Source organism: Erythrolamprus reginae, chromosome 1, assembly GCF_031021105.1.
Source record: "Erythrolamprus reginae isolate rEryReg1 chromosome 1, rEryReg1.hap1, whole genome shotgun sequence".
Taxonomy (NCBI): Eukaryota; Metazoa; Chordata; class Lepidosauria; order Squamata; family Dipsadidae; genus Erythrolamprus; species Erythrolamprus reginae.
Genome location: NC_091950.1, coordinates 373,185,315 through 373,202,190, shown reverse-complemented (window position 1 = coordinate 373,202,190; position 16,876 = coordinate 373,185,315). Strand labels below are relative to the sequence as shown.

The 16,876-nt window shown below is 40.5% G+C and overlaps 1 protein-coding gene across 3 annotated transcripts in view; it reads left to right on the top strand.

Annotated features, from left to right (window-relative positions):
- The window catches only part of SRF (serum response factor), a 68,018-nt gene that overhangs the window by 16,609 nt on the left and 34,533 nt on the right, over window positions 1-16,876 (top strand). For all 3 annotated transcript variants that reach the window (XM_070734582.1, XM_070734581.1, XM_070734583.1), the window contains exon 2: window positions 6,980-7,246. In XM_070734582.1, coding sequence (XP_070590683.1) covers window positions 6,980-7,246 — 267 coding nt within the window. The remainder of the gene's footprint in view (window positions 1-6,979; window positions 7,247-16,876) is intronic.

Below are 16,876 nucleotides of genomic sequence, written 5' to 3'. Positions count from 1 at the left end.
AAGAACTGCCCCTACCCTCCTCGCCTTTCGTAAACTCCTTAAAATCCACCTTTGTTGTCAGGCATGGGGGAACTGAGATATCTCCCCCGGGCCTATACAATTTATGTATGGTATGCTTGTGTGTATGTTTGTTTAATAATGGGTTTTTAAAAATATTTTAAATTGTAAATTATTAGATTTGTTGTGAACTGTTTTTATTGTGTTGTGAGCCGCCCCGAGTCTACGGAAAGGGGCGGCATACAAATCTAATAAATAATAATAATAATAATAATAATAATAATAATAATAATAATAATAATGTTGCTCATGGCTCCTTGTGAGGGTTTAAAACAGAAGTATCACAAATTCGTTCTCTAGTATTCGTTTTGTGAAAATGAAGATCATGTGATCTCAGCAGCATCCAGTAGCACTGAAGCAACCACAGCGCTTCCATATTTCATTCCCTTGGGAATCATGGATACTGGATTCTGGACACCTCTCTATAAGCCCATTTGAGGTACCTTGGTTCAAAAATGGTTGTTTTTAAATGACTATTGAAAGGTTACGATTTTAGTACAGGCAAGCCTTGATGTAACAGAAGCTTGGGTGCAGGCTTTTTCACTTATCTTGGTAATCCTTTCAGCTTGTTTGTATCTGCCGTGGTCTTTTTTGAACAGTGATACTCAGATAAAGATGTCATAGTCAAATAGGGTCTGACCTTTACAAATTAGAAAAAAAAATTCCTTTGATCTGGTTTCCGTGTTTCTCTTAAGCAATTCCAAGACAACATTTGTCTTTTTAACAGGCACATTACATTTCTAGTTCATGTTTCTTTGGATGACAAGGACACCCAGATCTTTTCTACAGGTACTATTGCCAAGCTCCCCCCCCCCCCATCTTGTACTTGTGTCTTACATCAGCTGCCATGTCCAAGGCACTTTTGCAAACATAGCCTGATGAATAAACATTCATGGCCACCCACCTCATATTCCAAATCTCTTCATCTAGCCTAAGAGCAGTGCCTCCTGGCAATATTCCGCTTCCCTCAGGATGTGCCTAATCCTCTAATCACTCTTGGGAAATACAGGCCAGCTGGTTGACAGTGAAGTGTCCATTAAACATTAACACTCACTGTGAACCGCCCTGAGTTTTCGGAGAAGGGTGGCATACAAATCTAATAAATAATAATAATAATAATAATAACAACAACAACAATAAACGCTCTCTACATGGGGCTACCTTTGAAGAGTGTTGGGATCATGGGCTTCCCTAGGTATGCCCATGTTACACCAACACTCCGCAGTTTGCATTGATTGCCAATTAGTTTCCGGTCACAATTCAAAGTGTTGGTTATGACCTATAAAGCCCTTCATGGCATCCGACCGGGACTGCCTTCTGCCGCACGAATCCCAGCGATCGGTTAGGTCCCACAGAGTCGGCCTTCTCCAGGACCCGTCGACTAAACAATGTCATCTGGTGGGACCCAGGGGAAGAGCCTTCTCTGTGGCGGCCCCGACCCTCTGGAACCAGCTCCCCCTGGAGATTAGGATTGCCCCCACCCTCCTTGCCTTTCGTAAACTCCTTAAAACCCACCTCTGCTGTCAGGCATGGGGGAATTGAGATGTCTCCCCCTGGCCTTTATATTTTATGTATGATATGTTTGTGTGTATGTCTTGTTTTTAAATAAGGGTTTTTTAGATATTTTTAAATATTAGATTTGTTATTAGATTCGTTATTGTACATTGTTTTTTATTATTGCTGTGAGCTGCCCCGAGTCTGCGGAGAGGGGCGGCATACAAATATAATAATAATAATAATAATAATAATAATAATAATAATGACAATAATAACAATGACAATAATAATAATGATAATGATAATAATAATAATGATAATAATAATAATAATAATAATAATAATAATAATAATAATAATAATGATAACGATAATAATAATTCTTCAGCTTGTCTTCTGTCTACCCAAGGAAACAATTCAGTAGCAGAGCACATTGATTGCAGATAGAAGATCTATCCTCTATTCCAAAAGCCTCTATGCTGGAATTCCTAGATTGTGGTTGTTGGTCTGAATAGCAGTGCTGTGCTGGATGAGCCTACTATATATGACAGTGATGGCGAACCTATGGCATGTCTGCCTAAAGTGGCCTGCGGAGCCATATCTGAAGGCACCCGAGGCATTGCCCTATGTCTGCTCCAGTGCACATGTGCAAGCTGGCCTTCTTTCCAACTGTTTTTCACTGTCTCCAGGGTTCAGAAGGCCTCCTGAGGCGTGGGGATGACGAAAAACGGCCCAACAGCCCAACCTGAAGTTCATTTCCGAATTTATGCTTGGCCCATTTGGTCATTTTTCACTCCCCACCCCCTATGCTTCAGGAGGCTTTCTTGAATCCTGGGGAGAGCAAAAAACAGCCCAACGGGCCTTCAATGAAGCCTGTGCGCATGGAGGGGGAGGGGCAGCACATGTTCCTCCCAAGGCTTTGCATTATGGGTGTGGACACACTATCTTGCACGCACACACCCTTTTGGCACCCAAGCCAAAAAAAAAAAAAGGTTCTCCGTTACTGATATATGATAACATCCGTATTGTATATCATCATTCGGTGGAAACTCTCTCATGCCTATTTTCCCGCCATTTTGGGCCCACTAGATTACAGCAAGATGGTGAACTTTCCAAAATGTTAAAGCTGTAGATACGTTAATCCTTGAATGCTAAAACAGAATTATATTCCTAATTGAGATTCAAAAGCATAAGGTAAAGCAAAGACAGGTTTGTTTGTTTTTTTCCTGTCCAGAAAGCAAAGACAGTAGTTTTATGTCATGGAGTTAATTTTAGCACTGTGCTATGTTGAGGTGGGCCTTAAATGCTGGAGCTCCTGGCCTCCAGTTGACCATGCAAAATCTCCTCAGTTCTGATTACAAAAGCTACTATCCCTGAATGAACCATCCCATCCAAGGGGCAGCCAAGCACTATGTTTCACACAGAGACTAGCTAAGGGGTTGGGCCTCTCCTTCAACTTGTGTATTTCTGAAAACAGCATTGGCAGTAGTGGAATATGCTTTTTCTCGCCACCAGAATTTGACTTTTGAGCACCAGGTATAATACCATAGGTGTCTCAGTTATCATGTATTCTTGCCTCATATGAAACCATTGCACAGATTATGGGCGGGACATCCGTTTAGCTTTGTATTTTGAAGAACTATTTGGAGAAGAACAAAACTTGAAGAAATTGCCAAAACAGTTTACTAGAACCCGTGGTATGAGAGCGTAGCAAATATAGTAGATAAAGAGAGAGCACAAAATTGCCAGGTGTTTGATACGTTGCACAATATGTGGAAGAATTGGAAAGAGGGAATTAATTTACATATGTGTTTACCAAAATGAAATGTTTTGCACTTGGAGGATACCCATTTAACTTGCATGTTTTAGCTTACAACCTTTTTCATCTTTATTTTATGTCCTCAAGTCACCCTACTCCAGGTAACTTATTTTTGTCAGGTTGCTGTCAGGTTCCGATGTAAACGTGAGGAAAATAAAACCCCAAACCACAGTTCTGAAGTGAGTATTTTTTATCTCCCTCACAAATACTGGCAGGAAGTGACATCCATTCACAGGAAATTCAAAGTCAGGACTAACTGTCTGGTAACTGTCCTAGCATTTTAAACTGTTCCCTAGCCCCGCCCATCCACCCATCTCGCCCCACCCTGTATTCTTCTCTAAGCCGAGACATTGAGCAGGAGGCTACCAGAGTTCCATCATTAGTCACACTCAGTGCGCCTGCGTGCAAGCGTCCATTTTGGTTTCATCCTCCTGGCCACTCATCAGCTGTCAGCAGTGGTGACAGGTCTAGTGTGGGCTCTGCGGTTCGGTGGGTTTAGTGTCATGGTGGCCGTGTCATTTTCGAATTCTGCTGTAAAAGGCAGCATACCAGGACTGACAATTGCCTGTTTGCTACTCTTGTCTTCAATATGGCATTCATTTTATTTTTAATATTTTATTTTTTTACTTTCCCATTTTCAGGAATGCATCTCTATCCTAAGTGTTCATCCTGGAATTAAAACGTGAAGCGAAGTTTGCTATAGTCAAGCAAAACTTCCCCAGGTTATGTGAATGTAATAGATTCGTATTATTGTTGTAGCTTGCTAATAGGAAGCACAGGGTAAGATTTTGTTGGGAAAAAGAACAACTGGAAGGAACCAGGTTGGGAAATGAAATTATGGTGAGAGGTCAGATTTGTGGTTTGGTATGCTGGACACCTGTTTTTATTGCTGGGCAGTTACTTATTGGTATTTTCTTCTCAGCCACCAAATTTGGTTTCAACTCTCTAGATCAATATTCTGTAAAAAAAAACCCAACAATCTTAAAATGATAGACTTTAGATTACATTACACTTTACCTAAAGTTTTATCTGTAATCATAGTTCCCTCTAAGCTGAGCAGTGAGCAATCGCTCACTTAAAAATCATCATCAACTCAGAGTTTTCCAAACCTGCCCAGAAGCCGAGAGGGAAAGAGTGAGAGGGAAGGAGAGAGAGAGGAAGAGAGAGAAACAGATAGAAAAAAGAGAGGAAGGAAAAGAGAAAGAAAAAGAATGGGAGTAAGGAAGAGAGAAAGAAAATCAAAATCTAGTTTGAAACTAGCTCAACTATTTAAGTGGCATTTTGATATTGATAGAGTTGCCCTATTGTGAGCTCACTGTTATAGACACACAGTACAGTATTTTATTTTGAAATTCTCTGAGGCAAAACAGGGTGGGTTTTTTATTTGTTTGTTTGTTTGTTTGTTTGTTTATTATTTCTGTGCCGCCCAGTCCCGAAGGGACTGCCGCTCAGACACTATACTTTTCCGCCCACCCCCCCAAAAAATTAGAGGGAACACTGTCTGTAATGCATTCCATTGGGTACTTTTCTGAAATACAACTGGCTATTTTACCTTTTTCCATGAATAGGAAATCTCGTGGTTATTTAACCCAATGCATTTTTTAATGAGGAAATCTTTCTTATCAGGAAAGATTTAATGAACTCAATCTTTATAGTTTGGAGGACAGAAGGGAAAGGGGGGGCAGACATGGTTGGTAAATCCACAGTAACTGAATTTAAACATGCCTGGGGTAAACATATATCCATCCTAAGATAAAATACAGGAAATAGTATAAGGGCAGACTAGATGGACCATGAGGTCTTTTTCTGCCATCAATCTATGTTTCTTTGAGCAGGCTTTTTGCTGACTTCATTGGCTGTGTGATTTGGAAGCCTCAGGCTAGAAAGACCACATTGCAGGCTTAGCACACTGTGCATTATGATATCTGTATTGAACGAAGTACAAAGCAAAGTTAACACACTGTATGAACTATGCAATTATACATAGGTAGTCCTCAACTGTTGATTGAAAGGCATGACTGCCTTGGACAAAGTGTTTTACAACCTGTACTTGTACTTATAACTGTAGCATCACCTCCACAGTCATGTAATTGTACTTAAGCGTCCTTGGCAACCAGCTTTTATTTATGACTGTTTGCAGCATCTTGTGGTCACTTGATCACAGTTTGCTTAAGTGATCGTGCTAAAAAATCATCATAAAATCTAATCCAGCCTCATGATGGTTCAACTTAAATTTACTTACGACTGAAATTCCAAACTCAATTGTGATCATAAATGAAGGATCAACTGTCTATGGACTTAGAATTGTTGAAATGACATTTTCAGATTGCAAATAGAAGAAAATATTTATGAATACTATTTATTTAGTATGAGCCAAGGTGGCGCAGTGGGTAGAGTGCAGTACTGCAGGCCACTAAAGCTGACTGCTAGATCTGCAGGTCAGCAGTTCAAATCTCAGCCTCCCATCTTTCTGAGGTGGGTAAAATGAGGACCCGGATTGTGGGGACAATATGCTGGCTCTGTTAAAAGAAAAGTGCTATTGCTAACATGTTGTAAGCCGCCCTGAGTCTAAGGAGAAGGGCGGCATAAGAAAATTGAATAAATAAATAAATAAATAAATAAACAAATAAACAAACTAACTATGCTTATGAATGATGCTAACTGTGACTTTCTACTCATAATTGCAGAATAATGCAGTTGTCTACTTCCTGAACCATAAGGCCTTAATTTTTCAGTGCTTCATGTGTCTTTTGCACTTCAGAGAGCTTGCTGTTCTGAATGAACATACGCCTCCTTGGAGTTAATATCAGCTATTAAGTAGCTACATGGAGATTTCCATATACTGTACTACTTTTCTTGGCCGTAAAATGGGAGTGGTTTGTAGTTATCATTCTCCAGGTTATTGCTGTTGTTCAACTTCCCAGTCGAGTCTTTTAGCATTTGCATTTTTCTCTTGGTCTTTCATTTGCATGGTAACTAGGTTTGACTGTACTTAGGTTTCTGACATCCATTCAAGGTCAGCTACTATTGCACCTGGATTTAGAAAAGCTGAAATTTATCCGGAACCACCCGAACACTAGCAGTAGATCCTGACTTAGTCATTTAGTGTTGTTTTTTTTAAGTATTGTAGAATGGAATCTAAGAGAAGTTCATGTTGGTTAACTGCATAAAATTTGATAAGAAACAATTAATATTGGGACATTTCTCTTTTTTTTAAAATGGTGTTTCTGGGTTTTTTTGGTTTATTTTGTTTTTTGGCTGCTTTTTGTCTCTTTTTGTTGACTTGCTTGGCTGTTATTACTACCATTATTACGATTATATATATATTGTAAGTTATTTTTGTAAATGCATTATGTATGTAGCTTTTTAAAATAATACAATTTATTAAATAAAAAAAATAAAATCATGTATATTCCCAGCCATGGTTTGTTTTAATTGTGGCTTCTTGAATGCCCAAATGTATTATGCCTTATCCATAATCATCCCCAAAAGGTAACTTGTGTCCTGTTGTGAGATGAATCCAGCTGTACTTCCTCTTCTTACTAGTGACATTTTTCAGAATTTGTTCTTTTCCTTCACCATCTTTCTTTCTTTTTCTTACTCCAGGCCTATGAACTTTCCACCCTTACGGGCACTCAAGTGTTGCTACTCGTGGCCAGTGAGACAGGCCACGTCTACACTTTCGCCACCCGGAAACTGCAGCCAATGATCACCAGCGAGACGGGCAAGGCGCTGATCCAGACATGCTTGAATTCTCCTGACTCCCCTCCTCGGTCGGACCCAACCAGCGATCAGCGCATGAGCGCTACGGGCTTTGAGGAAACGGACCTTACGTATCAGGTGTCTGAGTCGGACAGCAGCGGAGAAACAAAGGTATCCCCAATTTCTACCTTGCCTTTGTCAGTCTTTGGAAAAAGAAAGAGCTACTCGCATTGTTGCGGTCTACGTGTGCTTCAGTGCAGTAGACACGCGTGTTACCAGCTTAACTGCAAGGACCGGATGGTTTCCTTCATTGCGTTTTGCACCAGTGAAGTCTAGCAGTGTAAGAGTGAATTCCTATAACTTAACTTTGCAAGGTTAACTTTAGAAGGGGGAAAAAATGAGGTGCCCTGCCGGATGCAGTAGATTAGGAGCTGTCAGGGGACCTGGATTCTGCCGTTGGGCATTGATTTGGGGAGCAGCAGCGCCCCCTTGATCCCCAGCAATCCTCTCTGTGCACATGTTGCTTCAGTAAAGTTTGGCAGGGAGAAAGGCTGAAGCCGACTGAGAGTGCTTTGGTTGCTCAGGCTTATCTAGTGTTACTTCTCCTGGGAGGCTGGCCTCCCTTCCCTCCCCCTACCTTCCCTGGGATGGTCTGGATATCTGCCGAAATGGGATGGGAACAGCCTGAGTCTTGTCTTTTTCTAATGGCAGCAGGCGTTGGGTGGCTGGGCTGGGTAGAATGTGGCAGGTGCTCTTTGCTTTCCTGCTAGGACCTCCTGGAGCAGTTCTGTTTTTGGTTATCTCTGCCTGGGCGTCTCTGTGCTCCCGCTCATTGATAAAAATTGGATTCGGCCTCCATGGCCATATAAGGCTTGGTTTCCTTCCCTGGAGTCCCTGGCTGGGCCCCTCACATTCCTTATAAGCTGCAGCTGTCTCTTGCTTGGTGCTGTTTTGGAAGGGGGCAGGGAGAACAGGGGGAATTGAAACACTTGGCTGAACAGACTATTCCTTCTTTCTCTCCGAGTGTCCAGCCAAATACTCTGCTAGCTTAAATCTTCACTTTCTCCACAGCAGCTGGAACATTACTAGAGAAGTGGGGTACCCAAGAGACATTGTGTTAGTGTGTGTGTGCCTGTGTATGAGAGAGAGAAAGAGAGGGAGGGAGGGAGGGAGGGAGAAAGAGAGAGAGAGAGAGAGAGAGAAAGAGAGAGAGAGAATACCTGCCTGATTTGGCAAGAGAGAGCAGTTATTATTATTTATTCGACTTCTATGCCGCATAATAATAATAATAATAATAATAATAATAATAATAATAATAATAATATACTAGATTTGTATGACGCCCCTCTACGAAGACTTGGGGCGGCTCATAACAACAATGAACAAATCCAATAATTAAAAACTAAATTTAAGAAACCTACTATCATTAAAAACAATCACACTACCCAATCATAACCACACATAAATCTTACTAGCCAAAGAGGATCCCGAAGAGTTTTGTAATCTCCAAGATGGAGAAAAGTTATAAGTGCTTTTCTTCAGTGCCAGCTTTAAAACATTATGTGTCTTCATATCACTTAAATGATCTCTGTAGATCTGTGTCACAAAGTAATTTGCGACCTCAAAGATGATCCAAGCCTGTTAATGCCAACAGTCATGTTATCTCACTTTGCAGGCTAAAAAGGCAGCGTTTTGCCAGATCCCACATGATGAATTCTGTGTTCTTTGCTATTGCTTCAGAGTTTCATCCTCTTTCCCAGCCTTTATTGCTGTGGCCAGCACAGCTCTTTCTCATGGCCTGCTACCTGATTGTTAGCAGGAGATGCCAGAGACTGAACCCAAGAACATCAGAATGCTTTATCCCCAAGCCAACTTCATTCTCTTCAGACCTGAAAATTCTTATTCTTGGCAAGCATGTAGGCAGGAGATAGGAAATGAAACTCCTATAATAACTTTTTCGGATCCCACACAGCTGTCTGTCTTGGCTTGAGACAGTCATCAGTTGCATGAAGTAAATGATTCCTCTGTCGTCAGGCATAGGGGAATTGAGATACAGTGGTACCTCGGTTCTTGACCACAATTCAATCCGGAAGTGTGGTCGAGAACCGATTTGGTCGACAACCGAATTAATTTATCTCATAGGAAATAATGGAAATGGATTTAATTGGTTCCCAGCCCATTGACTTGCTGGGAACCAATTAAATTTATTTCCTCTATTTCCTATGGGATAAAGATCTGAGGGGACGGGGTGAGAGGGAATGGGAGTCGGGATCTGAAACGCCCCTCCTGGCCGCCCTCTTAACAGCCTCCCAGTCTCTACCGTCTAACTGCTCCAAGCTGCAGGAAGGGCAGGGCTGGCTGCAATACCGGCAGCTTCGGGGGGCTCCTTTCCTCAGCAGTTTAGTTTGTTACCTCCAGGCAGCTGCACCAACTTTTTCTTTCCCGGTGGTGGCGATGGCGGCGGCGGCCCTTCGAGGAGCAGCAGCAGCGTCAGGAACGTCACGTGATAAAGGGAAGCCGCCGGAGCGGTTTACAGAGAATAAACATATTGCCCCCAATAATCCGGGTCTTCATTTTATCTTGGAAGGATGGAAGGCTGAGTCAACTTTGAGCCTACTGAGATTCGATCTGCCAAACTGACGTAGCTTGCAGTACTGCACTCTAACCACCGCACCACCAAAGCTTTTAATGTAATAGCCAACAGAAACTTCAGAGTACAGTAGTCCCTCGCTATACCGCGCTTCACCTACTGCGGCTTCACTTCATTGCGGGTTTTCAAGAAATATTAATGAGAAAAATCATTCGCGGATCTTCGCTGGTTCGCGGGTTTCTGAGGAAGTCGATCGGCAGATTTAAACAGCCCGCCGAACTCGATCGACAGGTTTTTCAAAAAAAATATATCTAAAATTGTAAATACTGTATTTAAATACTGTATCTAAAATAAATACTGTGTGGGAAGGGTTTATAAACACTTAAAACAATGAAAACTTACCAAACAATTACAATATAAATACTTAAATAAGTACTATCAGTCGATAAATTCCCCATCGCGGATTTCACCTATCGCGGCCGGGTCTGGAACGTAACACCAGCGATAGGTGAGGGACTACTGTAATATTTCTCAACTGCTCTCAAATGTGATAGTCTCTGACTCTCTCATAATTTTTTACCTTCCATACGATTATTGTTGAGTCCAATTTTATTTGGAAGTTACCAGATTGGATAAAACCTATTTTAAAGCCTTTTTTCCCCTCCTTCCAAATGATGCTACATTTTGGAAGGGATAAAAAGTTATAGGACTAATTCTCATGATAGCTTGACTAGTAAAAATGGATATGTGAAAACAGATGCCTGAGAAATGAGCCCCATAAGTAATTTTTTCTAAAGTTTGTAACACATTTAGTCCTATTTAGTTCTATCAAACCAGAAGGGCAATACTGTAATGTAAACTGCAAACTCTGCACAAATTTTTAATATTTTATACTGATCGTATCGACATCAGGATTTGTGACTGTCTTAATCATCTGCCTGTCCAGGCCTTGGGATTTTTGCAAAACTTAAGTATTTTTTCACAAGGCATGTAGGAGTAATGAGGAAAAGGAAATTTAGTTTATTAAAGAGCAACCTGCATTCCAAAAGTTAATTTCCTCGAGAGCTGTGGATACTTAACAAAACTGTGCTGCTTTGCCTGCCTATGTATTCCAAGAATTAATTTGTGTGTGCGCGTGTGTGTGTGTGTGTATACATGCAAGAAACTAATTCATATATAATTCATATTATGTGCCAATTCTCAGATATGTTAAACTACTGCACATTTGAATATTTTTGAATTTTAGATAATTATTCTGTGAATAGAAAAAGTAGTAAATATTACTGGACTGAGAGGGGAATGTTACGGCTTAATAGAATTCAGATGCAATTGATCATAGAGAGAAAATAGACTCATGGGTTATTGAAATTATGAAGATGGGTTTCCTCTTTGACTAAAAGGTAGCACTGCAGTCTTTTAAAACATTACTCCATTATAGAGAGAAATAGAAGCATACTACACTTTTATAAAGGGTAAGCTCTGCATATACCTATGTAGCAGAACTGATATTTTTCATAATAAGTAGACTAGAATTTATTGCACAGCAGAATGAAACTCTCTAGATTTCTAATAATCTTGGGCAGCTTAGTCTGTTTATCTTGGAATTGCCTGATAATATCAGAAGTAACAAAATACTGGAGTTGTCTCCTGCTAGATTTGTCGGAGAGCTTTACAAGGTGTATTTCTAACAGAAAATACAGATAAAACCCCCACATTTAGGAACCTCGGCTCCTGTTTCTAACTTATATCAGCAGGCGTTGAAATAACTCTTTTCCCTCCCAATTCACTTATGTGAGATGCTACCAGCTTTAGCTTTCCTGTTGAGAGAAAAATATATTTCTATATTTGTTCCCTACTTCATCTTCATACTATCATGCTGCAGCATTCTATTCTTAGCAGCTGTGCCAATGTAGGAGCTGTTTGCAAGAGTATAATTGTTTTGAGAGTGTGGAAACTTTGTATAGTGATCATTAGCTTGTTTTGGAATCCGGGAAAAAAGTGATATATGGATATGCTAGGAAAGTATCATTGACCACCAGGTTTTTTTTAATATAGAGAGATGGTACTGATGGTAGATGGTAGGGCTGATGGTAGGGCTGTTTACTTTTGTGGGATTTTGTGGGTGACACTTATAAATATGCATTAAAGTGACTTAGAGCAAAATCAAAATACTGTAGCTGAAACAAGCATATGGAAAATAAAGTGGTACAGTAATGAACTAGTCCTTCTCCTTCACTCCTACCAGTGAAGCGGAGAAATTGCTAGTCACTGCCCACATACCAAAATTAGTTCTCAGAGTAAGTTTATGATCAGCGACAGACCTAAACATTTAAACATATCATTAGAAGGCAACACAAAGGTCATCTAATCTAGTCTCTTGCGCTGCAAGACTGTATCTAGTATTACAGCATTCCTAATATAGCTATCCAGACTTTGCTTTAAAACTCAGTGATTATGATTACAGTTCTTCCACGTTCAAAAACAGATTGTTCCCTTCTTAAACCATTAATTCTCTTAATTGCTTTCCAATGTTTTCCTGAATTATTTTTCTTGTAATTTGCTGTTATCTAAACCTTTCCTTTGAAGCAATGATTTCATTGTATGTGAACTATCCTACAAATAAACGATACATCTTTTTAACAGCCTCGTCTCTAAGTAAAACATAACAATTCTGTCAGGCTTTCCTAATGCGAGTTGGCCAGAAAGTACCCAGTCATCATGGCCTTTATGCTGTGGGTGATATTTTAATTTATCAGTCTGGTTCCTAAACTATAGTGTCCCCTGAAGTGAAAAGCAGAATAACGTAATATAACATCTCGTGATTGAAATGCAACCTTTTTGTTGATGCAACCTACAGTGCACAGAAAAATAAGTTTTTCTAAGGAAAGAGAGAACAGTTACACTGGAATGTTCTTTTATTTTCCTCTTGTTTACATTAACATAAGTTGATCATTTGTAACAAAAGAACAAAGAAAAGTGTCAACAATAAGACAAAGGGGAAAAAAACACAAAACCCCCCACTCTTTTTATTACTCAAAGACATCGCTCTGTCTTTCAAATCTTGAAAAGATCAACAATTTTAAGTTTTAGAATTAAACAGGCTTAGAATAGGGAGCATTTACATGAGAATTGAACCCTTAGTTGAAAGGCTGGGGAGACTGGAGCCAGTCAAAATGGCTTCTGGTAATACTGGATGACCTAGTAGGAATTGTCCAAAATGTATTTGGCTGTCCACAAATGTTGCATTGAAGTGTTAGGTCAGTGATGGCGAATCTTTTTTCCCTTGGGTTTCGAAAGAGTGTGTGTGTGTGTGTGTGTGGTAGTGCTCACATGCATGCCCACACCCATAACTCAATGCTCCCCACATGGCCCACCCCCTGCGCATGAGTGCCCGACACTCCATGCTGCCACACACCCCATGCATGCAAGCACAACCACCCCCACTCCCAGTTTCTTGACTTTCAGTGGGCCTGGTAGACCTGTTTTTTGCCCTCCTCGGGCTCCAGAGGGTTTCCTGGAGCCTGGGGAGGATGAAAACAGCCTCCTCTGCTCCACCCAGAGGCCAGAAACATCCTCCTAGAGCAGTTATGGTGAACCTTTTTTTCCTCGGGTGCCAAAAGAGCGTGCTTGCATGCTATTGCGCATGCGCGAGTGCCCACACCCATAATTCAATGCCTGGGGAGGGTGAAAACAGTTTCCCTGGCCTACCAGAGGCCCTCTAGAGAGAGGCCAGAAATGGACTGTTCCCCAACTTCTGGTGGGCACAGTAGGCTCATGTTTTGCCTTCCCCAGGCGCGCAGGGGTGGGCAATTAATTTTGCCATAGAAATTGCATGAGAAATTGGGATAGTATTAGAGGGCCGGACTAATATAATTAACTCAGTTCTACCCAATACTGTATATTATTGGGTAGAACTGAGTTAATTATATTATAAATTATAAATTATTATAAATTATAAATTATAAATTATTTATAATATATTATATCCTGAACACTTATCTAGAAAAGTTGGAATTATTATTATTATTATTATTATTATTATTATTATTAATAATAATTAGATTTGTATGCCGTCCCTCTCCAAAGACTCGGGATGGCTTTAGGTTTGTTGCCTGTTTGGTGTACTTTTGCATTCTGTTCTCACGCTCATGTCCTTGGATGTGTGTGAATCTTCTGGATTGGCACCTCTGATTCCTGTCATCCCCCCCCCCGCATTCTATTCTCCCCCCTCCCACATTTTATGGCAAGATGCCAGGGAAGCGAAGCAGGCTGATGCATTTACGATGGGAGTAGACCTGGTACAATGCCTTTGTAAAGTGTGACATCACATCTCTGTTGTTGTCGTTAAATGAGGAATTGTGAGTGACTAAGTAAGGATCCCATGCGGCCGTGATTTGCAACTTCCTGCCAGCTTCCAACAAGCAAAGTCAATTGGAAAACCAACAGGAAGTTGCAAGTCACGGTCAGGACAAGCTGTTCTTTAGGTGGCTCGTTAGTATACAGTTGAGTGGTATGGAATGTGCCCAGGTTATTGTGGTTTCCATGTGAGTGTTGTTGTAGTTACCATGTGAGTGTGGCTGAGGGAGGGAGGGAGGGAGGTCCTGTGGCATGACAGTTCTCATACTCTCATAGCCATGGGGTTGCAGTGATTAGAATGCAGTATTGCAGGCTAATTCTGCTGACAGCCAGCAGTTCAATTCTCATTGGCTCAAGGTTGACCTACATCCTTCCGAGGTTGGCAAAATGAGGATTCAGATTGTTGGGGGCAATATGATGGCTCTGTAAATCACTTGTTAAAAAATATAAAGCACTGGGAAGTGGTATATAAGTCTAAGTGCTACTGTTACTCTATAATGAACTCCTGGGGACAAAAAAAGTAGGAGTAAGTGACTTACAACTTTTCCAATTGGCTTCCCATTCTCTTGGTTTGTGGGAAGTTGGTAGGGAAGGTCATAAATAGCAATTGTTCAACAACAGGATGCTGCAATTATTGTAACTGAGAGTTGGATTCCAAGTGGCTAAATTACAATCACTGACCGTGGGAATGCTTCTAATGGCCAGAAAGTTGAACGGTCATTCAATGAGTGATCAACTGTCTATGAAGATTCTCAGACATTCAGATAAGCAAGGTCATTGGGAAAGCCAAACCTGCTTAATAAACAAAACAATTCACTTACTGGTAACAATAATAGTGATTCATTTCATAATTCTGTCAAGAAAGGTTGTAAAATGGGCAAAACTCACCTAACTGTCTTGCTTAACAACAGAGATTGTGGGTGCAGTTATGGTTGTAAGTTGAGGAATATCTGTGTTAACTTTCCACTGAAATGGAGGAGGAGAAGGTTTTTCTTAAAAAAGGGAACACTTGTTGCTATTGGATCTCTTTGCAGTACAACTAACTTCCCTGTCAAGAAGCCTGAATAGGAAAACATCTGTCCTATTTATTTTTGTTCAGAAGTCATGTCTTATCAATGAGCACCCTATTCCGGCCAGTGGTGATGAATGATAGATGGATGAATATCTTTTAATACAGAGGTTTTTAATTATTGTATATTGTTTTATTGTTGTGTGCCACCCTGAGTCCATCAGGAGATGGGCAGCTAATAAATCGAAATGAATGAATGAATGAACGAACGAACGAACGAACGAACGAACGAACGAATGAATGAATGAATGAATGAATGCATACTGTAAATAAATATTGCTCCATTGCATCCTGCTTGTCTCACACCCAGCTAGAATAGAATAGAATTTTGTATTCGCCAAGTGTGATTGAATTGACAAGGAATTTGTCATTGGTGCATATTATCTCAGTGTAAAAGATTCTCACTTGTATCCCATTTTTGCTTCTTACTTTCTGTGGTTGATTGGAATGCTGCTTACTTCACTTTTCATTCTATACTCTCAATACCTTTTTGTTTTTACTTGAGGAGATCTCAATTCACCTGGATCATCTCCCTCGGGGCTTGATTGATAGGCCTACTTTGTTTGATCAAATTTTGCCTTCCGATCTGAGCAATTTATCTCTTATCTCCCCTCTGGGATTCTTGGTTTCTTCAGTATGCATATTATATCCTTCTGCATTCAGGGGACAAGGGATTTTTGGTTGAACATGGGCACAAGGTTTCTAAGTCTTTACTCCAGTTTTGTTGGCCATATCCTATTATGAAAATTCCTACAACCAAAAAATAAGGATTTTTTTTAAAAAAAAAAAAAAGGAATGCTGAGTTTTTGTTACACTAATTTTTCCACCCTGTCTCCACTCTTGGTTCAAATTGACTACGATTTCCATTCTTGTTTCTTGGCCTGAGGAAGAGAATTCTTTTTTCATTACCTTGAAGCAAAGTCTGTCAATTGCACCCAACATATACATTCCTTAGTTATTCTAAATCCTTTTTACACTATTGTCATGCTCAGCAGGGCATTGCCTCAGGAGTACTAATTCAGCTTATGGGTCCTGGGTAAAATGCCCTGTGGCTTACTATTTTTTGAAACCTGATCTGATAGCAGCTGGATGCCAATAGTGCTTGCAATTGGTAGCAGCTGCTGCCCTTTAGCTGGGGTGGGCTCAAGATATTCTTTTGAACCATCCCATGACCTTGCAAGCAATAGAAATTTTGCTGCTTTCTCAAAATAGTTTTTATTCAGTATGACAAACTTTTGCTGCTAATGTGACTCTCAAGCCCTATCAGACTTTAGATACTGCTTCCCTCCTGATGGCTTTCCTCCTGATTGTAGGGAAGTAGTAAGCACTGTTTCTGCTTCTGGTCTTGACCTCATTGAAGACCCATTACATCACCTCAACTAGGAGCTATGGGTCATTTTTTTTGTAAGCAGATGGTTGATGGTGGTCTGACTACTTTGTTGTCATCAAGCTTTTGTGACAGAGTCTCATGCTTTTGCCACAATTATATCTGCTAAGATTACAGAGCTTGTTGCTCTAACTTGTATTTACGCCCCAGCCGCAGGTTTATCAGTGGCCAATTGGCTTCCACACTAACTCCAGTATGCTAATGCTATTTGGATCAGATTTGGAAACAAAGGGGTTTCCCTTTTCTGGATATCCCTTTGTTAATACAGCTGTGGCTTCCCTTCTGCAATTTCTGTTTCTTTTTGCCAGGATATCCCCTCTTTAGCATATGGCAGTGTTTCCCAAACTTTGCAACTTGAAGATATTTGGACTTCAACTCCCAGAATTCCCCAGCTAGCAT